At 44.4% G+C, this 25,794-nt stretch overlaps 2 protein-coding genes across 5 annotated transcripts in view; both read left to right on the top strand.

Annotated features, from left to right (window-relative positions):
- Window positions 1–3: 3 nt before the first annotated feature.
- Window positions 4–13,383, top strand: hltf (helicase-like transcription factor). Its single transcript, XM_071409506.1, has 26 exons — window positions 4–132; window positions 765–949; window positions 1,130–1,296; window positions 1,442–1,575; window positions 1,686–1,750; window positions 1,888–1,959; window positions 4,540–4,731; window positions 4,832–4,900; window positions 5,192–5,246; window positions 5,346–5,412; window positions 5,500–5,594; window positions 5,683–5,733; window positions 5,819–5,860; window positions 5,969–6,049; window positions 6,192–6,301; window positions 6,431–6,574; window positions 6,665–6,800; window positions 6,889–7,024; window positions 7,253–7,432; window positions 7,581–7,696; window positions 7,830–8,014; window positions 8,116–8,235; window positions 10,528–10,640; window positions 12,362–12,542; window positions 12,629–12,709; window positions 12,831–13,383. Exons 2-26 carry the CDS (start codon window positions 770–772, stop codon window positions 12,975–12,977), a joined length of 2,919 nt encoding a protein of 972 aa, XP_071265607.1. The 5' UTR covers window positions 4–132; window positions 765–769; the 3' UTR covers window positions 12,978–13,383.
- A 448-nt stretch (window positions 13,384–13,831) lies between these two features.
- LOC139580631 (rho GTPase-activating protein 27-like) overlaps window positions 13,832–25,794 on the top strand; it is a 31,492-nt gene continuing 19,529 nt past the window's right edge. For 2 of the 4 annotated variants that reach the window (XM_071409502.1, XM_071409504.1), the window contains exons 1-3: window positions 13,832–14,077; window positions 15,244–15,420; window positions 15,615–16,428. In XM_071409502.1, the coding sequence (XP_071265603.1) occupies window positions 15,341–15,420; window positions 15,615–16,428 (894 nt within the window). In that variant the 5' untranslated portion in view covers window positions 13,832–14,077; window positions 15,244–15,340. The remainder of the gene's footprint in view (window positions 14,078–15,243; window positions 15,421–15,614; window positions 16,429–25,794) is intronic. The other 2 variants (XM_071409503.1, XM_071409505.1) reach the window with 2 other exon arrangements.

Below are 25,794 nucleotides of genomic sequence, written 5' to 3' on the forward strand. Positions count from 1 at the left end.
CTAGACTAAGCTGAGAGTCCGCGCTCATTGGCTATTCAGGAGAGAGACGAAGGCGCTTAAATAGACAGCCTGCGTTGAAGGACTGAAACTTTATGAAACTAACATTTAGAAAATAAGTTGTTTATCTTCAAGGTGAATCCCAACCCCGATATATTTGAATTATTGTTAAACGTTTTGTATATTGTGAAATACATGCATTAGCCAATCAGACACCCTGCTGCTAGAAATATCTTTAGCTAGCTAGCTAGCTAGTTAGGTCATTAACCAGCGTTGGCTAGTTAGCTTAGAACAAGCTCAGCTAATGCTTCCTAGTTTTTAATGTTAGACCAAAACGCCATGCACGTGCTAGTGCCCACTACTAGTCATATGTTTATTGTAGCTGCTTTAATTTGAGATAATCATAGTCTTACTAGAGACCACCCCTCCTAGCCACCGTGCTTCTATGTCTGCGTTGCTTGCTGTTTGGGGTTTTCTGCTCAGTTTCTGTATAAGCACCTTGACGTCTGCTGATGCAAAAAGGGCTTTATAAATACATTTGATTGATTAATCCAATCCAGACCAGTAGCCAACTAGCTAGCTCGAATGTCAGCTAGTTATGTTGGGAGTTCATTTTGCACTTGCAAATAAAACACTGAATTCAACTAGTTAGCTAGTTTAATCAGGAGTCAGTCTTATTGTTGGGATAGAACAAAACATGTGTGCACACCCTGGGGTATGGCCTTGGGGAAACACGGGGCTACTTGTCAACTGTGTGTGTGTTTCAGGCACCATGCAGTCCAGGCGATGGTTTGGAGGGGCTGGGTTTAGCTTTGCGGATGACCCTGTCACAGAGACGTTGTCCCAGGCCATCCGAGGCACAGGAGAAGAGCTGGACCGAGAGCCAGACACTGGGGTGCTGTTTGGCAGCCTACGTGGGAGCGTGGTAGGCCTCCGGTATTATACTGGCGTGGTAAGTAGCTATCTACCAAAAGGTAAAGAAAAACTTGCTAAATCCATGAATCTTAAGTTGGTCCAGGAGTTTGTCCTGACCACTCCTGGCTTTAGGCTAACTAACGTCTTACTACTTTCACTTTAACTTATGCGGCACGAATAGGCCTTTAGAATGAATGACCTTATTATGTGTGTATAGGTAAACAAAGGGGAGATGGTGTCTCTGGTGCGTCAGCCTCAGAACCCGTACGACCGTAATGCGGTGATGGTAGCTAACGTCTATGGCAGTCAGGTGGGGCACATCAAACGAGAGCTAGCCGGGGTGTTGGCTAACATCATGGACAACAACTTGGCCAGGGTGGAAGGGTGAGTGAGTGTGTGTGAGAGCAGGGCTGACAGTGCCCATGGGTCCTGTCAAAGTTCATGTAGAGGTCCATGGATCAGTGTTTATAACTGATATGCAGCTCTGTGTGTACAAGCCAAGGTAATTAACTGTTTTGTGTGTGTTTAGGGTGGTCCCGTTCGGGGTGAAAAACCAGTTCACCATGTCTGTAGTTCTGTCCTTCTGGGGGAGAGAGGAGAACAGAGATGCAGTGGTGAGGCAGATAACTTCACGCAGCTTCAAACTGCAGAGTGGGCCTACAGGTACACACACACACACATGCTGACACAGGTACACTCATAGCCTCCTCCTGGGCAATCTCTTGTCTCACTGTGTGTGTGTGTGTGTGTGTGTGTGTCTCATTTTGGGAAAGGATTCATGTGTGTAGATGGTTCTAGAGATCTGCCCAGGAAGACTGTCCTACTGACTGCAGAAGAGGTATTGTACTTCCAACCATCTGCTTCCCAAATAGCACCCTATTCCCTACAGTATAAAGATGTACACCAAGATATTAAAAATTATGATTACCTACGTCTGGGTTGTCATATCACGCCGTTTCCTCCCCTCTCCTGCAGTTGAAGAATGCATTTGACAATTTATTTGAAAACCTGATGGAGGATAAGATTGGAGAGAGAGAGGCAGTGGAGGTGAGTGCATGTATACTTGTGTGTTTTTGAGAGAAGCGGGAGAGAGTGTGGAGAGTCAGGAATGGAGGGCCTCCTGAGTGGCGCAGCGGTCTAAGGCACTGCATTGCAGTGTTGCGGCATCACTACAGCCTGGGCTTCAAGCCCAACTGGCCGTGACCGGGAGTCCCATAGGGCGGCGCACAATTGGCCCAGCGTCATCCGGGTTAGGGGAGGGTTTGGCTGGTGGGGGGCTTTACTTGGCTCATTCCGCTATACAGACTCTTTGTGGTGCGCCGGGCCCTGCAGGCTGTCTTCGGTCGTCAGTTGAACGGTGTTTCCTCCGACACATTGGTGCAGCTGGCTTCCGGGTTTAATCGGGCGGGTGTTAAGAAGCGCGCTTTGGGGGCCTCCCGAGTGACGCAGTGGTCTAAGGCACTGCATCGCAGTGCTAGCTGTGCCACTAGAGATCCTGGTCGAGTCCAGGCTCTGTTGCAGCCGACCGCGACCGGGAGACCCATGGGGCGGCGCACTATTGGTCCAGCGTCGTCCGGGTTAGTTGAGGGTTTGGCCGGCAAGGATGTCCTTGTCCCATCGCGCTCTAGCAACTCCTGTGGTGGGCCGGGCGCATGCACGCTGACATGGTCGCCAGGTGTACTGTGTTTCCTCCGTCACATTGGTGTGGCTGGCTTCTGGGTTAAGCTGGCATTGTGTCAAGAAGCAGTGCTGCTTGGTTGGGTTGTGTTTCTGAGGACGCACGGCCGTCGACCTTCGCCTCTCCCGAGTCCGTACAGGAGTTGCAGCGATGAGACAAGACTGTAACTACCAATTGGAGACTACCAAGGGGTAAATAAAAATGGTAAAAATCATAATAAAAAAGAAGCACGCTTTGGCGGGTCATTTTTCGGAGGACACGACTCGACCTTCACCTTTCCTGAGGCCGTTGGGCAGTTGGAGCGATGAGACAAGATCTTAATTGAATATCACGAAATTGGGGAGAAAAAGGGGTTAAATAAAATATATACAGTACCAGTCAAAATTTATTCCAGGGTTTTTCTTTATTTTTACTATTTTCTATATTGTAGAATAATAGTGAAGACATCAAACCTATGAAATAACACCTATGGAATCATGTAGTAACCAAAAAAGTGTAAACAAGTAAAAATATATTTTATATTTGAAATTCTTCAAAGTAGCCACCCTTTGCCTTGATGACAGCTTTGCACACTCTTGGCATTCTCTCAACCAGCTTCAGGAGGAATGCTTTTCCAACAGTCTTGAAGGAGCACTTGTTGGCTGCTTTTCCTTCACTCTGAGGTCCAACTCATCCCAAGCCATCTCAATTGGGTTGAGGTCGGGTGATTGTGGAGGCCAGGTCATCTGATGCAGCGCTGCAGAATGCTGTTTTAGCTATGCTGGTTAAGTGTGCCTTGTATTCTAAATGAGTCACAGACAGTGTCACCAGCAAAGCACCTCCACACCATAACACCACCTCCTTCATGCTTCACGGTGGGAACCACACATACGGAGATCATCCGTTCAACTACTCTGCATCTCACAAAGACATAGAGGTTGGAACCAAAAATCTAACATTTGGACAGATTTCCGTCTAATGTCCATTACTCATGTTTCTTGGCCCAAGCAAGTCTCTTCTAATTATTGGTGTCCTTTGGTAGTGGTTTCTTTGCAGCAATTCGACCATGATGGTCTGATTCACGTAGTCTCCTCTGAATAGTTGATGTTGAGAATGATGCGTCTGTTACTTGAATTCTGTGAAGGATTTATTTGGGCTGCAATCTGAGATGCAGTTAACTCTAATGAACTTGTCCTCTGCAGCAGAGGTACTCTGGGTCTTCCTTTCCTGTGGCGGTCCACATGAGAGCCAGTTTAATCTTAGCGCTTGATGGCTTGCAATTGCACTTGAAGTCTTGAAATTCTTGAAATTTTCTGGATTGACTGACCTTCATGTGGCTATTTTAAGAATCTCAGATATAAAATATATTTAGATTTGTTTAACACTTTTTTGATTACTACATGATTCCATGTGTTATTTCATAGTTTTGATGTCTTCACTATTATTCTACAATGTCGAAAATAGTCAAAATAAAGAAAAACCCTGCAATGAGTAGGTGTGTTCAAACTTTTGACTGGTACTGTGTGTACACACCCACACACACACTACCGTTCAAAAGTTTGGGGTTACCTAGAAATGTTCTTGATTTTGAAAGAAAAGCACATTTTCTTTGTCCATTAAAATAACATCAAATTGATCAGAAATACAGTATAGACATTGTTAATGTTTTAAAGTTGCTGATAATGGGCCTCTGTACGCATATGTAGATATTCCATAAAGAATCGGCCATTTCCAGCTGCAGTAGTCATTTACAACATTAACAATGTCTACACTGTCTTTCTGATCAATTTGATGTTATTAATGGACAAAACATTTGCTTTTCTTTCAAAAACAAGGATATTTCTAAGTGACCCCAAAATTTTGAACGCCAGTATATATATACACACACACACACACACAGAGGAAGGATGGAGGAGGTTGAAATCATAATAGACTCATGGCTGTTTGTGTGTGTATCTGTCGATCTACAGGCAGTGTGTACTCCGCTGCTGCCCCACCAGAAGCAGGCTCTGAGCTGGATGTGTGTGTGTGAAAACAACACTGCGCTGCCCCACTTCTGGGAGGTTAAGGAGGGACTGTTCTATAACACACTCACACACTCCTCTGTTAGAGAGAGACCACAGAGGGTCCGGGGCGGCATACTGGCTGACGACATGGGACTGGTAAGACGAACACACACACTGATTACTGACCATGTACAGTACACGAACACGAACACACACACACACCCTTCACCATCACCACTGTGGTTTGTGTTTTCAGGGGAAAACGTTGACCACCATCGCTCTGATCCTCTCCAACTTCCACCACGGGAAACCTCTGTGTGAACCGGTAAGTGTTATGATCTGAAGTGGGTTTCCTTCGTGGCTGCTGATTGGTGAAAGGATTAGGTGATAGTGACAAATCTATCATGTCTGTTCAGATCAGGGTTGGGGGGACGGGGTCAATTCCATTTTAATTTCTCCAGTCAATTCAAAAAGTAAACCCAATTTCAAGTTTTCTTTCATGAATTGACCCCAACACTGGTTCAGATCAGCTGTCGTAAAGTGAAAAGATGGCAGCCTTTGTGCGTGGATCTCTGAATGTCCTGTCAGTGAGCTGTGTCTCTATATGTCTCTGTAGGAGAAGTCTTCCCCTGAACCTAAGGCCTCTACCACCGCAAGGAAAAACCCTGAAGGTAAGTGTGTGTGCTCAGACATTTCAGGTGCCTGCTCCTTCTTTCTCACTAATGTTGATTCCCTTTTCTCTCTGTCTCTTGTCTATCTCTCTCGCTCAGGGAAGAGTGGCGAGGGCGTACAGGCAGAAGTGTCTGTGGCTCCCGCTGGTCACTCCCCTTGTATGAGGTAGGTTAGAGCCTTAGCATATAGCTCTCTGCTTGCATATGTTATCACCTCTGGTTTCTGTCAGGACAAATTTTGTGTGTGTTTCAGAGCCAATCAGGCTGAAACTCAGGTGGAGTCAGTGGACGTGGTGCAAGAGGATGTAGTGGAGGATGGAGACGAGGACTGGGTGTCTGAAAAGAAAGGTAGAAGTCCCTAATATACACACTACTACTGTTTGTGTGAGTACATGGAGACTCAGCTGAACTAATATATCCGTCCTTCACCACACAGCGAAGGGAAGGCCACAGGGAGGCAAAGCCAAGGCCACCACAACAAAGAAAGGTAAATCGGCTGTGCGTGTGATTTTGTCCCTCCTGATGCCATGTATATGTGGTGGTCTGTGCTGCAATAAAATCTGTCCTTTCAGCTGCTAAGACCAAAGGGAAAGCAGTCAGCACCTCAAGGAAAGGTAAGACAGCCGTCTTTACAAGTACTGGCATTTAGGATTTGAAAAATAGTTTGCATGCAACACTAGGCTTTGCATGCAAAACTGTGTGTCACGTGTGTGTATCTGTAGGGGGTGCTGTGTTGGAGGACCTGGACTTTGCAGCAGCACTGAGTGGGTTAACACAGGGAGCTCCTCAGAAAAAGAGTGTCGGTGAGTTCAGTGGTCAATATATGGTGGATATATTATATTGCTCTGCCATGCATCATTGATATACTGATGATCTGTGATAACAAAGCTACACGCATCCCCACCAATTCGATGACTGCATTATTTGGTGTGTGTGTGAGTTAAGGTAAAAGTGTAGTTTCGCCGGTGGAAGCTGCCTCTTCCCAGAGCACAGACGACCCAGCAGCCAGAGCCACTCTCATCATCTGCCCCTTATCGGTACTCAGCAACTGGCTGGTGAGAACACACAAACTCTTTTGCACATTCGTGCACACACACAAACAGTCAGACACATACAAACAAACAAACAAACGGTCAGTCACTCTGACACACACACACCCACTAACATGTTAACTTGTGTTGTAGGACCAGTTGGATCAGCATGTGCGAGCGGACGTCAAGCTGAATGTGTATCTGTACTACGGCTCGGAACGCAACAGGGACACACACTTCCTGTCCTCGCAGCACGTGGTCCTCACCACCTACAACGTGCTTTCTGCTGACTACTCGGTGAGTGGAGTGTGGGTGTGTGTTATAGCTCTTGATTTGGGACTAGTAAACTGCAACGCTCTCTCTTTCACTTACTCGTCTCTGTCTCAGGGCATTGCTAGTCCCCTCCATACAGTGAGCTGGCTGAGAGTAGTCTTGGACGAGGGCCATATTATCAGAAACCCAAACGCCCAGCAGAGCAAGGCTGTACTCAAATTAAACACACAGAGACGCTGGATACTCACAGGTACTAGCCACACACATACACACTGCTAGTGGATAATGTCAACTGCTGACGTAGAACATGTGTAGAGCTCAGTGTAATTTGTGTCCAGGCACTCCCATCCAGAACAACCTGAGGGATCTGTGGATGCTGGTGGCGTTTCTGCGTCTGAAGCCGTTCGACGTGAGAGAGTGGTGGAACAGAGTCATACAGAGACCTGTCACACAGGGGGACAAGACCGGCCTGCAGTCAGTACACGCGCGCGCACAAATAACAGCGAGAGAGTCATTTACCGTCATGCTAGCTTGACTGACTGGCTGGCTGACTCATGGTTTTTAGAGCCCTCCTGCTAAAGCGACAACTGATCTCGACTACAGCATCTCACATTTGTAACAATGTCTAGTGTTTATGTTTTCACTGGCTGCCAAAGCTGACAACTTAAATGTGTGTGTTTGACCCGGCGTGTGTGTGTGTAGGAATCTGCAGGCTCTGGTGAAGTGTGTCACGCTGCGTCGTACGAAGACCAGCCGTGTGTGTGGTCGGCCTCTGGTCTCTCTGCCGGAGAGGAGCGTCAGAATAGAGGAAGTGGAGCTGACACAGAAGGAGAGGGAGGAATACGAGCTGGCACGCACAGAGGGACGCACCACCATCAGCAGGTGTGGCTGTGTGTGTCTTTACCTGTGTGTGGCCGTGTGTGTCTTTACCTGTGTGTGTGTCTTTACCTGTGTGTGGCCGTGTGTGTCTTTGCCTGTGTGTGGCCGTGTGTGTTTTTACCTGTGTGTGTGTGTGTGTGTGTGTGTGTAGGTACGTTGCAGAGGGGACCGTCCTCAGGAACTACGCAGATGTTCTGGCTATCCTAGTCAGGCTGAGACAGTTCTGCTGCCACCCTGACCTACTGGGAAAGACCACTACACACACAGGTAACACACACATATATGGGTAAAGCGTGTGTATACACATACATTTTGTAACTTTTGTAGCTGATTGTTTTGTTGGTATTTTAAATAAGCCACATACCGACACCCTCTCCCCCACCCCTCCCCCCCTCGACAGGTGTGGTAGCTGTGACTCCTGCAGAGTTGAGAGAGCGTCTGATAATGAAGCTGAGGCTGGTGCTGGGCACTGGCTCTGATGAAGAGTGTGCTGTATGTCTGGACTCTGTTCGTCTGCCCGTCATCACACACTGTGCACACGTCTACTGCAGACCCTGCATCGCAGAGGTCATACGCAGTGAGCAGGTATTTAACTACATACACGCCATGTCTGTCTGTCTCTATCTATCTATCTATATATATATATTGATGCAGGCCTTGTCCGGGGGCACTTATTGTGTGTGTAGGAGCAGGCGCGGTGCCCTCTGTGCAGAGGCCAGATCAAGGCCAGTGAACTAGTGGAGTTCCCTCTGGAGGAAGAGGAGGAGGAGAGTAACCTCTTGGAGAACTGGAGGAGCAGCTCCAAGGTAAAATACACACACCTGGAGAACCACTTCTGGGGTATATTCATTTGTGCAAACTAGCAAAACATTTATTGGAAATGTTCAGGTAGTCCCTCCCTGTTTGGGCCCGTTTGATTCCTAGTGAACACCACCCTGTTGTAGAAAGTTGTTGTGTATGCATACATGCATACATACATACATACATACATACATACATACATACATACATACATACATACATACATACATACAGTGAGGGGGGAAAGTATTTGATCCCCTGTTGATTTTGTACGTTTGCCCACTGACAAAGAAATGATCAGTCTATAATTTTAATGGTTGGTTTATTTGAACAGTGAGAGACAGAATAACAACAAAAAGATCCAGAAAACGCATGTCAAAAATGTTATAAATTGATTTGCATTTTAATGCATTTTTTGCTTACTACATGATTCCATATGTGTTATTTCATAGTTTTGATGTCTTCACTATTATTCTACAATGTAGAAAATAGTAAAAATGAAGAAAATCCCTTGAATGAGTAGGTGTTCTAAAACTTTTGACCGGTTTTGTGTGTGTGTGTGTGTACGCACACATACACAGTGGCAAGAAAAAGTATGTGAACCCTTTGGAATTCCCTGACTTCTGCATAAATTGGTCATAAAATTGGATCTGATCTTCATCTAAGTCACAACAATAGACAAACAGTCTGCTTAAACTGATAACACACAAACAATTGTACATTTTCATGTCTTTATTGAACACACCGGTTAAACATTCACAGTGCAGGGTGGAAAAAGTATGTGATCCCTTGGTCTTAATAATGAACTCAACCAAACGTTTTCTGTAGTTGTGGATCAGAGCTGCACAACGGTCAGGAGACATCTTGGACCACTCCTCTTTACAAAACTGTTTCAGTTCAGCAATATTCTTGGGATGTCTGATGTGAACTGCTCTCTTGAGGTCATGCCACAGCATCTCAATCGGGTTGAGGTCAGGACTCTGACTGGGCCACTCCAGAAGACTTATTTTCTTCTGTTGAAGCCATTCTGTTGTTGATTTACTTCTGTGTTTTGGGTCGTTGTCCTGTTGCATCACCCAACTTCTGTTGAACTTCAATTTGCAGACAGATAGCCTAACATTCTCCTGCAAAATGTTTTGATAAACTTGGGAATTCATTTTTCCATCAATGATAGCAAGCTGTCCAGGCCCTGAGGCTTCAAAGCAGCTCCAAACCATGATGCTCCCTCCACTATACTTTACAGTTGGGATGAGGTTTTGATGTTGGTGTGCTGTCTTTTTTTCTCTTCACACATAGTGTTGCTAGTTCCTTCCAAACAACTCGACTTTAGTTTCATCTGTCCACAGAATATTTTTCCAATAGCGCTGTAGAACATCCAGATGCTCTTTTGAGAACTTCAGACGTGCAGCAATTTTATAATTTTTTTGGACACCAGTGGCTTCTCCTGTGGTGTCCCCCCATGAACACCATTCTTGTTTAGTGTTTTACGTATCGTAGACTCGGCAACAGAGATGCTAGCATTTTCCAGAGACTTCTGTAAGTCTTTAGCTGACAGTAGGATTCTTCTTAACCTCATTGAGCATTTTGCGCTGTGCTCGTGCAGTCATCTTTGCAGGGACGGCCACTCCTAGGGAGAGTAGCAACAGTGCTGAACTTTCTCAATTTTTAGACTATTTGTCTTACCGTGAACTGATGAACATCAAGGCTTTTAGAGATACTTTTGTAACTCTTTCCAGCTTTATGCAAGTCAACCATTCTTAATCTTAGGTCTTCTGAGATCTCTTTTGTTCGAGGGATGGTTCACATCAGGCAATGCTTCTTGTGAATATCAAATTCAAATTTTGTGATATTTTATAGGGCAGGGCAGCTCTAACCAACGTCTCCAATCTCGTCTCAATGATTGTACTCCAGGTTAGCTGACTCCTGACTCCAATTAGCTTTCGGAGAAGTCATTAGCCTAGGGGTTCACATACTTTTTCCAACCTACACTGTGAATGTTTAAATGATGTATTCAATATAGACAAGAAAAATACAATTTGTGTGTTATTAGTTTAAGCAGACTGTTTGTCTGTTGTGACTTAGATGAAGATCAGATCTAATTTTATGACCAATTTATGCAGAAATCCAGAATTTCAAAGGGTTCACAAACACACACACACATATATAGTCTGTATAATTGATTTATTACTGTATGTTCATAGAATCCGTACTCCTGGCGAATGATTTTCATGTGCTATAAGATGTGATGGCTTCTAGCTACTGTAAGACACCGCCTGATCAACTAACGGTGTGTGTAGGTGGAGGCTCTAATGTCTAGCCTGCTCAGACTGCGCAGTGAGGACGACAGCATCAGGAGTCTGGTTGTCTCTCAGTTCACACGCTTCCTCACTATTCTGGAGATTCCACTCAGGTAACATGTACACACATACATACAGTGGGGAGAACAAGTATTTGATACACTGCCGATTTTGCAGGTTTTCCTACTTACAAAGCATGTAGAGGTCTGTAATTTTTATCATAGGTACACTTCAACTGTGAGAGACGGAATCTAAAACAAAAATCCAGAAAATCACATTGTATGATTTTTAAGTAAATAATTTGCATTTTATTGCATGACATAAGTATTTGATACATCAGAAAAGCAGAACTTAATATTTGGTACAGAAACCTTTGTGTGCAATTACAGAGATCATACGTTTCCTGTAGTTCTTGACCAGGTTTGCACACACTGCAGCAGGGATTTTGGCCCACTCCTCCATACAGACCTTCTCCAGATCCTTCAGGTTTCGGGGCTGTCGCTGGGCAATACGGACTTTCAGCTCCCTCCAAAGATTTTCTATTGGGTTCAGGTCTGGAGACTGGCTAGGCCACTCCAGGACCTTGAGATGCTTCTTACGGAGCCACTCCTTAGTTGCCCTGGCTGTGTGTTTCGGGTCGTTGTCATGCTGGAAGAACCAGCCACGACCCATCTTCAATGCTCTTACTGAGGGAAGGAGGTTGTTGGCCAAGATCTCGCGATACATGGCCCCATCCATCCTCCCCTCAATACGGTGCAGTCGTCCTGTCCCCTTTGCAGAAAAGCATCCCCAAAGAATGATGTTTCCACCTCCATGCTTCACGGTTGGGATGGTGTTCTTGGGGTTGTACTCATCCTTCTTCTTCCTCCAAACACGGCGAGTGGAGTTTAGACCAAAAAGCTCTATTTTTGTCTCATCAGACCACATGACCTTCTCCCATTCCTCCTCTGGATCATCCAGATGGTCATTGGCAAACTTCAGATGGGCCTGGACATGCGCTGGCTTGAGCAGGGGGATCTTGCGTGCGCTGCAGGATTTTAATCCATGACGGCATGATGTGTTACTAATGGTTTTCTTTGAGACTGTGGTCCCAGCTCTCTTCAGGTCATTGACCAGGTCCTGCCGTGTAGTTCTGGGCTGATCCCTCACCTTCCTCATGATCATTGATGCCCCACGAGGTGAGATCTTGCATGGAGCCCCAGACCGAGGGTGATTGACCATCATCTTGAACTTCTTCCATTTTCTAATAATTGCGCCAACAGTTGTTGCCTTCTCACCAAGCTGCTTGCCTATTGTCCTGTAGCCCATCCCAGCCTTGTGCAGGTCTACAATTGTATCCCTGATGTCCTTACACAGCTCTCTGGTCTTGGCCATTGTGGAGAGGTTGGAGTCTGTTTGATTGAGTGTGTGGACAGGTGTCTTTTATACAGGTAACGAGTTCAAACAGGTGCAGTTAATACAGGTAATGAGTGAAGAACAGGAGGGCTTCTTAAAGAAAAACTAACAGGTCTGTGAGAGCCGGAATTCTTACTGGTTGGTAGGTGATCAAATACTTATGTCATGCAATAAAATGCAAATTAATTACTTAAAAATCATACAATGTGATTTTCTGGATTTTTGTTTTAGATTCCGTCTCTCACAGTTGAAGTGTACCTATGATAAAAATTACAGACCTCTACATGCTTTGTAAGTAGGAAAACTTGCAAAATCGGCAGTGTATCAAATACTTGTTCTCCCCACTGTACATACATACATACATACATACATACACACACACACAGAACACTTAAAAATATATTTTACCCCGGATCACTCTCTCACGCTCTGCCTCCAGGGAGGAGGGTTTCAAGTTTGTACGTCTGGACGGCACTATGAGCCAGAAAAGGCGGGCTCAGGTCATTCAGGAGTTCCAGAGCGATGCCCCTGGCAGCCCATTGATCATGCTGCTGTCACTCAAAGCCGGAGGGGTGGGGATAAACCTCAGCGCTGCATCCCGCGTCTTCCTCATGGACCCAGTAAGCGTGTCAACTGTTCAGCAATCTACACTTTCCTCACACACAGACATACATGTACACACTCTGACTTTTGTGTGTGTCCACAGGCATGGAACCCAGCAGCAGAGGACCAGTGTGTGGACCGGTGTCACCGCCTTGGCCAGAAGAGAGATGTTGTCATCACTAAGGTCAGAGGTTACATGGCTGCAGGTTGTGGGTAATGTAGTCACTACAGTGTGTAGTTTTATAATGGACACAGAGGCAGAAGCGGTGTATGTGTGTAGATACAAATATTTATTGTGTGTGTAGTTCATAGTGAAGGGCTCCGTGGAGGAGAACATGGTGAAGATTCAGAGGCAGAAGCAGGATCTGGTGGAGAAGGCTTTTGGCACCAAGAACCCCAGTGAGAGGAAGACGTCGCGTGTTGATGAAATCCTAGCCCTGATGGAGCTGTAGATGCCAGCACTAAAAACAGCAATTATTTTGAACAGAGCCCTATCTGGCAGGCCAACTTTGTTATCCTTTAAGTTTAGAGGTAATGTTCTCCCAGCTGTGCGACCAAACACACACACACTGCCCATTGTTTAGAGCAGTACTGCATATGTGGGAATAAAGTTTCTGTGACAAACCATACATTGGTCTTTTTAATTGGTTTTTGGTCCTAAATTCCCCACAAAGGGAAATTCATAGCTCGGGGTTCAAACCTCTGTAACATCCTCTAGGAGTCTAGGGAATAGGTGAGACATGAGTTTACTGTAGACTTGACTAACTTGCTTTGTAAAGTAGAGGGACGTATTATGAGGATAAAAGGATGTGAATCAGAGGTGTAATTCCTAATAAAACAGATTGGAAATAATCTTGATACCAGTCTCTTTGCGTCCCTTTTTTGTCCAACTGCCATGTAGTTATACCAAACCAGCAGAATGCACACTGGCGTGCAGGCTAGATGGTATTTAACACTAATAGCCTATGTTTGTGTCTCGAATGGGACCCTATTCCCAATATAGTGCACTACTTTTGACCAGGGCCCATAGTTGATGCATATTTTGGGGGGAATTTCTCTGGGCTGTTCGCCTATAACCAGAGAATGTTCAGCACTAGTTCTAAACAGAAGTAATGGTCACAGACTAAATGGAAACAATTTTTTATTTATGAGACGATAGGACTAAACTGAGTCACTACCATTTGCCATACTGTAGCACTCTGTGTGAGTGTTTGTTCCTGTCCCCCAGTCTCACCATTCTCTGTTCCAATACACAGTTGGTAGAACAGGAAATGATACAGAGGCAGTCAGGCAAGTTGAAACCTGTGTGCGCACACAGGGCAGTGGTAGACTTCTGGGATTTACAACTGACACCACAGGACCTCTGAACACAGGACTCTTGGACAAGTGCACTAATTTGATGGAAACTAGATGGTGAAAGAGAGATATTCCAGGTTTAATATGATGGGTATTAATGCAAATGGAAGTTATTAAACTCCCTCTGACATCTGGGAGCCTCTGAACATTCAGAGAGAAGAGGACAAAATTGGTACAAGCCTTCTTGCACCTCCAGGTAGGCACATTTATTGTATCGTCAAGCCTTGAATTACATTGGTTTTATTGTAAAAGTTTGGTGTAATGTTAGTGTGCATTGTTGTGACATGGGATTCCCTTTGAATGACACTTTGGCTATTCCGCTGTTAGTGGGGATTAAATCATAATGTGTTTAACTTGTTCTGCATAACATCTCTGACTCATAATGTAGGGTTGGTTTTTACCCGTGGATTTATCAAGATCAAAACTTTATTTCAACACCATATCAAGCAAGTTACTCTAACTCAAAGAAGATATTTAAAATTTTCACTAGAACATTAGATCCAAGTACAATATCCAATGTCAACAAAATACAATTGTTAAGATGACAGATCAGATGGCTCACTCACTTTGAATGGGTAAGAATGGAGAGGGAATCAACTTAGACCAATTTGACTTCTGACCAGTAATTGGTCCTGGTTGTCAATGCTTTCACAATACTAAAATTAGAGGGAGGAACTGATTCCTGTGATTTCTGCAGTTCTCCATTGGCCTCTGGAGGCCTTATATGGGAAACTGAGATTGCAGATTGACTATGGGGTGATCTGAGAATCGTCACCCCAGGGTGGTGCAGGGCTACAGGCTTCCTGTTCTGTGGGCTCTGCGTGTGTGTCTGTGTTGTGTGTCTTTAGTGCTCTAAATTTGGGGTTAGGGCGTGCTGCACTGTGCTGACTGCTGTCAGCAACTTCCTGTAGCAGTATTTTCATGCACAGCGATGGGAACCAACATTTAATGGTGTCTGCCTGCCCATTTTCAAGTTAAAGTCATGGAACAAAAACGGCCATACTGGTCAGTCTGCATTCTTTATGATAATAATCTGTAAGGCAGATGTGCATCATGTTGCTAGAGGACAAAGATGGACTTTAGTAACTGAGTACTTCCACAACAGAGATCCTATTAAATTAGTTCTAATATGTAATTCTGTGAATCCCACAATGTTGAGGTTCCCTAACGCCTATTACTGTATGGCCAGTGTAGCAGAGTCCTGTCTCAGTTTACTGGATCTGAATTTATGTTTTAAATGCAATAAAAGTGTATGTCCCAAATGCCACTCTACCTATGGACCCTGGTAAAAAGTAGGGTGCCATTTGAGATGCACAAAGTCAGATACAGCAGTTTTAAATGTACCCTATCGACTGTTTCCAGCTCCAAGATGACCTCTTCTGAAATGTGACTGTCTGCATCTCAATACAGAGGCCCCAGCCAGGGGAGCGGCTGACTGTATAGGCCTACCTACAGTAACATGGAGATGGTGCAGGTGGAGTTTGAGTATGAGTACACAGCCAGGGATGGGGCTCTGGTCTCCATCAAGCCCAACGACATGTAATTGAATTGAAAATATTTATTGTCCATAAAATATTTCCCAAAATGGAAATTAGTCATCAGCTCATGGTAAAATGAGTACAATTACAAACAAACAGATCAGACAACATGATAAATATTATAGACGTACTGTGTGTTTTGCACAGCCCAAACATATTGTTTACATTGCCTTTTTGGGCCTGTAATGTTCACAGGTACATCCTGGTCTCCAGGACCAACGAGCACTGGTGGCACGTCCGGAAGGACCAGGGCACCAAGCCCTTCTACATCCCTGCAAAGTATGTGAGGGAGCTCTCTGTGGAGACCCAGGGCCAACTGGACCTCACCGATCCTGGGACTCAGAGTCACACATCCCCGCAGGCAACGACTGACAGAGAGCCACCGAAGATGTCTAACAAAGGTCAAAGACCAGGCGCTGTAATGAGGGTCCACGTGTCCACGGATCACTCTGCGATATCACTTTCCACTCACAGGAAGTCCACGTTCAGGGTTTCACAAGACATCGATGATATCGAGCGGTATGAGCACGTGAAGACAATGGTGGGACTGCAGACCTCCAACAACGAGACTAGAGATAACCCGCCATGTGATCTGAAGAGGCATAGTTTAGTTCCAGGTGTCTCATTCAACTCAGCATCAGGCACTCCAGGTCTTGGCAATTTGCTGCAGCACCCTTCCCTAAAGCTCCTTGTCCCACCCGAGCCCACAAGTGGACTTCCTCAGTTGCAGTCAGGCCATTCTCCGTTTATCAAGGATCCAGTTGAACAGCAGAACTCAGACGGCTGGATGATGAAAACACTGGCAGGGGATCCTAGTGGGCAATCTAATTTATATCAGGACTCTGATATCTATGAGACTATATCAGATATACCACTCTCAGAGTTGACAGACATAGTGGGAACAGAACCGGCTGGATCTCTGGGTGCAACTAAAACACCAGCAGAACAGCAAAGCCTGGATCAAACTTGTGGTCCGATTGATGTTACAGCCCCTTCTCTTTCGGATCAGGTAAGATTGAGAGTCAGTGATTGATTTTCCTACATTCATTTTACATTTCCACAAACTTCAAAGTGTTTCCTTTCAAATGGTATCAAGAAATGCATATCCTTGCAAAATTTAAAAAAGGTGTCAGATCCTTAAGAGGTTGTTAAGTAATGATGGACTGTTTTTTCTCTTTGCTTATTTGAGCTGTTCTTGCCATAATATGGACTTGGTCTTTTACCAAATAGGGCTATCTTCTGTATACCAACCCTGCCTTGTCACAACACAACCGATTGGCTCAAATGCATTAAGAAGGGAAGAAATTCCACAAATTAACTTTTCACAAGGCACACCTGTTAATTGAAACGCATTCTAGGTGACTACCTCATGAAGCCGGTTGAGAGAATGCCAAGAGTGTGCAAGCTATCAAGGCAAAGGGTGGCTACTTTGAAGAATCTCACCTATAAGATATATTTAGATTTGTTTAAAACTTTTTTGCTTACATGATTCCATATGTGTTATTTCATAGTTTTGATGTCTAAACTATTATTCTACACTATAGAAAATAGTCAAAGATAAAGAAAAATCCTTGAATGAGTAGGTGTGTCCAAACTTTTGACTGGCACTGTACGTAGATAGGTGTAAAGTGACTATGCATAGATAATAAACAGCAAGTAGCAGCAGCGTAAAAAGGGGGTCAATGCAAATAGTCCACGTAGCCATTTGATGAACTGTTCAGCAGTCGTATGGCTTGAGGGTAGAAGCTGTTAAGGAGCCTTTTGAACATAGATTGGGCTCTCCGGTAGCGCTTGCCATGTGGTAGCAGAGAGAACAGTCTATGGAGTCTTTGACCCTTTTTAGGGCCTTCCTCTGACACCGTCTGGTATAGAGCTCCTGGATGGCAGGAAGCTTGTCCCAAGTGATGTACTGGGCCATACGCACTACCCTCTGTAGCGCCCTGCGGTTAGATGCCGAGCAGTTTCCAGGCGATGATGTAACCAGTCAGGATGCTCTTGATGGTTCAGCTGTAGAGGTTTTTGAGGATCTGAGGACCCATGCCAAAGCTTTTCAGTCTCCTGAGGGTAAATAGCCGTTGTCGTGCCCTCTTCACGACTGTCTTGGTGTGTTTGGATCATGATATTTGGTTGGTGATGTGGACACCAAGGTACTTGAAGCTCTCGACCCACTCCACTACAGCCCCCGTCAATGGGATCTGAATACAGATATGAATCGGTTGGTCACAGATTCCTTAAAAAAAGGTTGGGCCGTGGATCAGAAAACCAGTCAGTATCTGGTGTGACCACCATTTGCCTCATGCAGCGCGACACATCTCCTTCTCATAATGTTTATCAGGCTGTTGATTGTGGCCTATGGAATGTTGTCCCACTCGTCTTCAATGGCTGTGCGAAGTTTCTGGCTATTGGTGGGAACTGGAATACGCTGTCGTACACGTGGATCCAGAGCATCCCAAACATGCTCAATGAGTGACGTGTCTGAGTATGCAGGCCATGGAAGAATTTGAATATTTTCAGCTTCCAGAAATTGTGCACAGATCCTTGCGACATGGCCGTGCATTATCATGATCAAGGTGGACAAATGACACGATAATGGGCCTCAGGATCTCGTCACTGTATCTCTGCACAGTCAAATTGACATTGATAAAATGAAATTGTGTTCCTTGTCTCTAGCTTATGCCTGCCCATATCATAATCTCACTGCCACCATGGGGCACTCTGTTCACAACATTGACAGAAAACCGCTCGCACACACAGTCATACATTTGGTTTGCGTTTGTGTGGCCGGTTGGACGTACTACCAATTTCTGTAAAATGACGGCTTGTGGTAGAGACATAAACATTAAAGATGGCAACAGCTCTGGTGGACATTCCTGCAGTCAGCATGCCAATTGCACACTCCCTCACAACTTGAGACATATGTGGCATTGTGTTGTGTGACAAAACTGCACATTTTAGTGGCCTTTATTTGCCCCCAGCAATAGGTGCACCTGTGTAATGATCATGCTGTTTAATCAGCTTCTTGATATGCCACACCTGTCAGGTGGATGGATTATCTTGGCAGAAGAGAAATGCTCAATAACAGGGATGTAAACAAATTTGTGCACAAAATTTGAGAAATATGCTTTTTTGTGCGTATGGAACATTTTTGGAATATTTTATTTCAGCTCATGGAACATGGGCCCAACACTTTACATGTTGCGTTTAGATTTTTGTTCAGTGTACATGCAGTCCAGAAAACTGGAAAGTCAGGAAACATTTCCACATAATCAAAGTCTCTGGGGCCTACTGTCTAACTGTTTATTGGGCTTGCATCTGTCCTATGTCCCATTGTTCAGCAGCCCAATGGCTGATGGAGTGAAACATGCCTTGCTCCTATTCTTACTAAGCAATGGGACCCTTAATCTCCTTCCGGAGGGCAGCAGTTCAAAACATAGGGCAAGATTGTGTGTGGGGTCCTCTATGATGCGTTTGGCCTTGTTTATCATAGAGGCCCTGAAGCCCCCTGCACTGCAGCTCACAGAGCTTGGACCCCAGATTCGCAGTCCGCCTAAGGATACCCTTATTATAAACTGACAGGCCACCGTACCAGGCCAGGAAACAGAAAGTTTATATGGCAGGTGTAATAGTTGGAGAGTATCCGGGTGTTAACATTCGGTTGTCTCAGTCTGCGCAGGAGGTACAGTTGTTGTTGGTATTTTTTATTGATATTCTTAGTGTTGGCATTAAAAGAGTTATGTGCTGTCCATGATGGTTCCCATGTACTTAACTCCCCACACTCGCTTCACCACCCAGGTCTAGGTGGCTCACTGGGTCTGCCTCCGGAAATCAATGAGCAGTTCTTTTGTTTGTTGATGTTGAGTGTGAGGTAGTTTTGCACCAGTCATGAAGCCTTCATTTTAGTTACCCTGTTGTATTTATTTTAAGAAAAGGACTGGTCTGATTCGTTCCATGATTCATATAGGAATTATTACTGTACTCAATGTTTGTATCCCAAATGGCACCTGGTCAAAAGTAGTGCCCTATATAGGGGAATAGGGTGCAAATTGGGAATCAAACAATGATTCACAGTCACAGATGAGAACTAGGTGTATTGCTTGTGTCAGATTTCCCAAAAGTTAATGTGGTCAACAGGACTCAGCTAATGAATCACAAACTATCACATTCAGAGAAATACTGTATTACCTTCTGGGATCCATAAACATGAGTCAAAATATGTTTTCAGTAAGTAAGGCTTGTGATCTGCATTAAAGATGCATGGGGATATTGTTGTTAACAGAATGCAATGTGTTTGGTTGAAAGTTGTGCTGTTAACTTGGTTTATCCATAAGAAATATATCCATAAAACATGCATGAGATGATAAAATCCCTGCTAATGTATGGAAAGATTCCCAACATAGCATCCCAACATAGCATGGCATATGTTGGCTGTAGTAGACTCAATTTATTATTCTATGCCAGCTCATCTACATATGAATACACACACACCCTTTTGTGTGCCAGTCCAACGGGGGTAAGGGGGTGCCCCTAGAATGCAACTGTAGTGTCCAGACCAGCTGATTCAAGTGTTCTATCTGGTCAGGTTGGTGCAACTGTCTGGAATACGTTAAGCGGGACCAAATCACCGTTAGGTGCGTATGGACCTATGCAATTTGATTGGAACAATTATAAGTATCTGTCAGATTTCACAAAAGTGGAATCGTCTTTCTATCTCGTATTACCTTTTCTTTTTATTAACGTGAATGTGGGTCGGGTTTAGGGGAGAGTTGTTGGGGCAACCACAGAACAGGTTAGAAACTGGTTAATTCTGCTGGTTCGAATCGATAGGCTACATACGTAATGTAACCAGAAAGGAAAGAGTTAATCCGAAATGTAGGCTACCAACAAACCAACCACTTCCAAACTGCTGGTTGTAGTTGCTTCCAGTTGCTGCATGTTGCCAGAGCACCGGTTACGTTGACGACAATTATCCAACCTAAAAAAATATGGACATTTAGCGAATGGAAATTACATTGAATAAAGTTGGTTGGCTTGACAGGTGCAACATCGTTTTTCGGAGAAACCTTTCACTTTCCACGAGTCCGATGTCATCTTTGGTTCACCTGTTCCGAGGTAAAGTGACGTAGGCCGCTTCTAGTATCAGGATGTACAGTCAAGCATGGAACAATTTGTATCCATCTGGGTGTAGCCTATAAATTAGCTACATTTTTTCTTCTCCACTCACGATTTTAAAGTTATTACATTGTTGCACGTGGCAATGTGAAAACATTATGATTGCTGACTAAACTAGTATAGTAGGCCTAAATTGCTATAATAGAACTTGATCTAGTTTACAAACTGAAACGTGTAAATGTAGAAAGACTATTTAAAAAGCTTAGATAAAGCCACCGCAGATACTGGTTTATTTTCTAAAATCTGTTTTACCATAGTAAACTAGCCCTAAATTACAGAAAGGCAGAGAGCAGGTTTGTGGCTCTCAACAATTATCCTCAGTGGAATGAATGACACCCTCACTTCCCCTGTCTGTCGGAACAATGAAGAAAGCATCCCAAATGGCACTCTACACCCTGTGTAGTGCACTACTTTTGACCAGGACCCATAGTGCTCAGCAATGAAATGTATAGGGAATATGGTGCCATTTAGGACTCAGAAGGTTGCAACTCATGTGGACGTGCCAGGACCCCTCAAGTGGAGCCCCACTTCCCCACAATGGAGGTCCGTCTCCATGGTAATGTGTGGGGGTTTAGAGTTTAACTCAGAAGAAGCAGCTAGCTAGGGCTTAGGTTAGGTGGCATTGACAACCATGCCATGCAGTGTGTGTATAGGCTATGCACAATGTGCACACTGGTAATCAAACTCACATTTAGGTAATTGTCAAGTCTTTACTCATTCTATCAGTACATGACATGTACTGTAGGCTAGTTCCATTGCTTCCTGATTTGAAGCGCTCTAGGTAAAGGTAATGAACCAAAATATAAACGCAGCATGCAACAATTTCACATTTTACTGAGTTACAGTTCATATAAGGAAATCAGTGAATTGAAATAAATTCATTAGACCCTAATCAATGGATTTAACATACAGATATGCTTCTGTTGGTCAAATCACATTTATTTATAAAGCCCTTTTTACATAAGCAGATGTCACATAGTGCTTATACAGAAACCCAGCCTAAAACCCCAAACAGCAAGCAATGCAGATGTAGAAGCACGGTGGCTAAGAAAAACTCCCTAGAAAGGCAGGGACCTAGGAAAAAACCTAGAGAGGAACCAGGCTATGAAGGGTTGCCAGTCCTTTTCTGGCTGTGCCCGATGGAGATTATAAGAGTACATGGCCATTAAGGCCAGATTGTTCTTCAAGGTGTTCAAATGTTCATAGATGACCAGCAGTGTCACAGACACCTTTGAGAAAAAGAAAAAAAGTTAGGGGCGTGGATTATTAAACCAATCTGTATCTGGTGTGATCACCATTTGCCTCATGCAGTGTGAAACTTCTCCTTTGCATAGAGTTGATCAGGCTGTTGATTGTGGAGTGTTGTCCCACTCTTCTTCAATGGCTGTGCGAAGTTGCTGGATATTGGCAGGAACTGGAACATGCTGTCGATCCAGAGCATTCCAAACAGCTCAATGGGTGACATGTTTGGTGAGTATGCAGGCCATGGAAGAACTGGGGCATTTTCATCTTCCAGGAATTGTGTACAGATCCTTGCTACATGAGGCTGTGCATTATCATGCTGAAACTTGAGGCACGACAATCGATCTCGTCACGGTATCTCTGGCCTAAAGGATCTCATCATGGTATCTCTGTGCATTCAAATTGCCATCGATAAAATGCAATTGTGTTTGTTGTCCGTAGCTTATGCCTGCCTATACCAAAACCCCACCGCCACTATGGAACACTCTGTTCACAACGTTGACATCAGCAAACTGCTCACCCACATGACGCCATACACTTGGTATGTAGTTGTGAGGCCGGTTGGACGTACTGCCAAGTTCTCTAAAATGACGTTGGAGGCGGCTTATGGTAGAGAAATTAACATTCAATTATCTGGCAAAAGCTCTGATGGACATTCCTGCAGTCAGTGTGCCAATTGCACGCTCCCTCAACTTGAGAAATCTGTGGCGTTGTGTGACAAAACTGCACATTTTAGTGGGCTTTTATTGTTCCCAGCACCTGGTACCATGATCATGCTGTTTAATCAGCTTATTGATATGCCACACCTGTTAGTTGGATGGACTATCTTGGCAAATAAGAAATGCTCACGAACAGGAATGTAAACAAATTTGTGCAAAACATTTGAGAGAAATTTTATTTTTGTGTGTCTGGAACATTTCGGGGATCTTTTATTTGAAGCTCATGAAACCAACACTACATGTTGCGCATATTTTTTTTCAGTGTACATACAGTGGGGCAAAAAAGTATTTAGTCAGCCACCAATTGTGCAAGTTCTCCCACTTAAAAAGATGAGAGAGGCCTGTAATTTTCATCATAGGTACACTTCAACTATGACAGACAAAATGAGAAAAAAATATCCAGAAAATCACATTGTAAGATTTTTAATGAATTTATTTGCAAATTATGGTGGAAAATAAGTATTTGGTCACCTACAAACAAGCAAGATTTCTGGCTCTCACAGACCTGTCACTTCTTCTTTAAGACCAGTGGCCTGCTGGAGGTCCTTTTGCAGGGCTCTGGCAGTGCTCCTCCTTGCACAAAGGCGGAGGTAGCGGTCCTTCTGCTGGGTTGTTGCCCTCCTACGGCCTCCTCCACGTCTCCTGATGTACTGGCCTGTCTCCTGGTAGCGCCTCCATGCTCCGAACACTACGCTGACAGACACAGCAAACCTTCTTGCCACAGCTCGCATTGATGTGCCATCCTGGATGAGCTGCACTACCTGAGCCACTTGTGTGGGTTGTAGACTCCGTCTCATGCTACCACTAGAGTGAGAGCACCGCCAGCATTCAAAAGTGACCAAAACATCAGCCAGGAAGCATAGGAACTGAGAAGTGGTCTGTGGTCACCACCTGCAGAATCACTCCTTTATTGGGGGTGTCTTGCTAATTGCCTATAATTTCCACCTTTTGTCTATTCCATTTGCACAACAGCATGTGAAATTTATTGTCAATCAGTGTTGCTTCCTAAGTGGACAGTTTGATTTCACAGAAGTATGATTGACTTGAAGTTACATTGTGTTTAAGTGTTCCCTTTATTTTTTTGAGCAGTGTATATATATTTGTAGAATTTAAGTTGTAGCACAGTGGCTGGTACAGGATGATGCTAATGAATAGAGGCTTTAATCGAACAGACTGTACAGAGAGAACCTCCTACCTGTATTCTCTGTGTTCTAGAGCCGCAAAGGCTCCTGAGTGGCGCAGCGGTCTAAGGCACTGCATCTCAGTGCTAGATGCGTCACTACAGACCCTGGTTTGATCCCAGGCTGTATCACAACCGGCCGTGATCGGGAATCCCATAGGGCGGCGCACAATTGGCCCAGCATCGTCTGGGTAAGGGGAGGGTTTGGCCGGGCTAGGCCATCATTGTAAAATAAGAATTTGTTCTTAACTGACTTGTTTAGTTAAGTAAAAAAAAAAGAAATAAAATGTGCCATGTGCAACAGATTTCTGAAATAAGCAGCATTTTAGGTGCAACTGGATAGCAGTCCTGTAGGTTTTACAGTAGTAAATGACAAGGTGTATTAAGGCTCGCACACATCGCACCGAAAGTGGATCTAGCGTTCTTCTGCTGATCTTGATCTTTCAGGTGCTGTGCTTTAGGGACTACCCGCTGTAGACGCCCGTGCTGTGCTTTAGGGACTACCCGCTGTAGACGCCCGACTCGGTGCGCCCTTGGTTCGCAAATTACGCTCAGAGGTGCTAAGTACTCTTGGCCAGCAAACGCTGTTGGTGTGTCTGAGCCCTTAGTGTCTGACTTGCGTCATCTTACATGTCTTGTAACTGTAGCCTTCACTTACACTGTACCATAGGTCTCTGATCAAAGTAGTGCACTATGTAGGGAATAGGGTGCCATTTGGGATGCAGTCTTTAATATGTTTAGAGCTAAGCAGAAGGCACATGAACGTTAAAATAAGCGCTGTCAGTTTCTAATGAAATTTACTGTCAAAAAGAATGCATGCATTTGATCAGAGACTTTTGGTGGGAAAACCCTTCCCTGAAAGTTTTGATTGAATATTGACCACTGTTGGTCTATAGCCTTGATCATCCAAACTAGACATGTCGATGTCGGTCCAATGTTTTCATGTGTCAACAGGACCAATGTCCCAAAGATCTTTTAAAAGAGACGCCAAAATGTATTTTCGACTCAACATACACTATCTCAACCCCTCTGTGGTTTTGGCAGGGTGTACTGTCCTTTCAGCTGACTGTGTGTGTGAACCTTTGTGTGTGCGTGTCCATTCTCCCGTGCTGTGATTGGGACTAGGCTCTGGGGGACCCTGAACAGACAGCCTCTGAGTCTGAACAGATCACAACATAACCTAGAGACAGACAGTACAGCAGCTGTTGTAAGTTGCTCTGTTCTGCAGACCAAAGTCACATGCCAGGAAACTGTTCCTGCTCTCTGACAGAATAGAACACTGGGTAGCGTGTTGTTCAGGGGAAGGACATACAGGTGAGTCCATTGTCTGATTGTTCCCCTCCTCAGCAGCAACACTGGCCAAATGGCACCCCATTCCCTATATGGTGCACTTTACTTTGCTTACTACTGTTGACCAGAGCCCTATGGGCCCTGGTCAAAAGTAGTGCACTTTAAAGGAAATAGGGTGCCATTTGGGACTGTCTGTGAGTGAGATGTTTTCTGATTCAATTGAAGTGGTTGTCCTTGAATTATACCTGTGCTGCTCAGGGATATTATGTTTTATTGTGGTCATTTAGCTTTGGTAGTGGTGAGTGGTTAGTCTTGGTTTATTGGTACTAGTGTGTGAACCAGAGCAACAGTTCTAGCACTACCAGAGACCATAGGGTCAAAAACAGTGCACTACAAAGCGAATAGGGGGTCATCTTGGACATATCCTAGGCATGGCTTCTTAACTGAAATCATTGGGATGTTATTTGAGAGTAAGGATGGGTGAATACATTTAGATGAATCCAACATTTAGGCTAACACGCAATGTCATGATCCCGAGACTGTCATGATGGTTGGACTATCGAGTGGAGTGGACTATCCTAGTTAAATAAAAATGAACTCAATTGACATGAAAGTGAATGTAGGAATGCATTGCTTATATGATCCAATTAATCAGCAATTCCTTAACTATTGTTGTAAACAAACTATTCATGTGAAAAAGAATAGTAATAGTGTTATCTTCATGTTCATGCATCACTAGATGTATTGCTTTGGTAAACACACACACACCACTTGA

Source organism: Salvelinus alpinus, chromosome 7 (assembly GCF_045679555.1).
Source record: "Salvelinus alpinus chromosome 7, SLU_Salpinus.1, whole genome shotgun sequence".
NCBI lineage: Eukaryota > Metazoa > Chordata > Actinopteri > Salmoniformes > Salmonidae > Salvelinus > Salvelinus alpinus.

Coding starts and splice junctions, on each gene's coding strand:
- hltf (XM_071409506.1), top strand. CDS start 770: ATGCAGTCCAGGCGATGGTTTGGAGGGGCTGGGTTTAGCTTTGCGGAT. Junction 5,247..5,345: donor CGCAAGGAAAAACCCTGAAG/GTAAGTGTGTGT, acceptor TCTCTCGCTCAG/GGAAGAGTGGCGAGGGCGTA. Junction 8,015..8,115: donor AGGTCATACGCAGTGAGCAG/GTATTTAACTAC, acceptor TTGTGTGTGTAG/GAGCAGGCGCGGTGCCCTCT.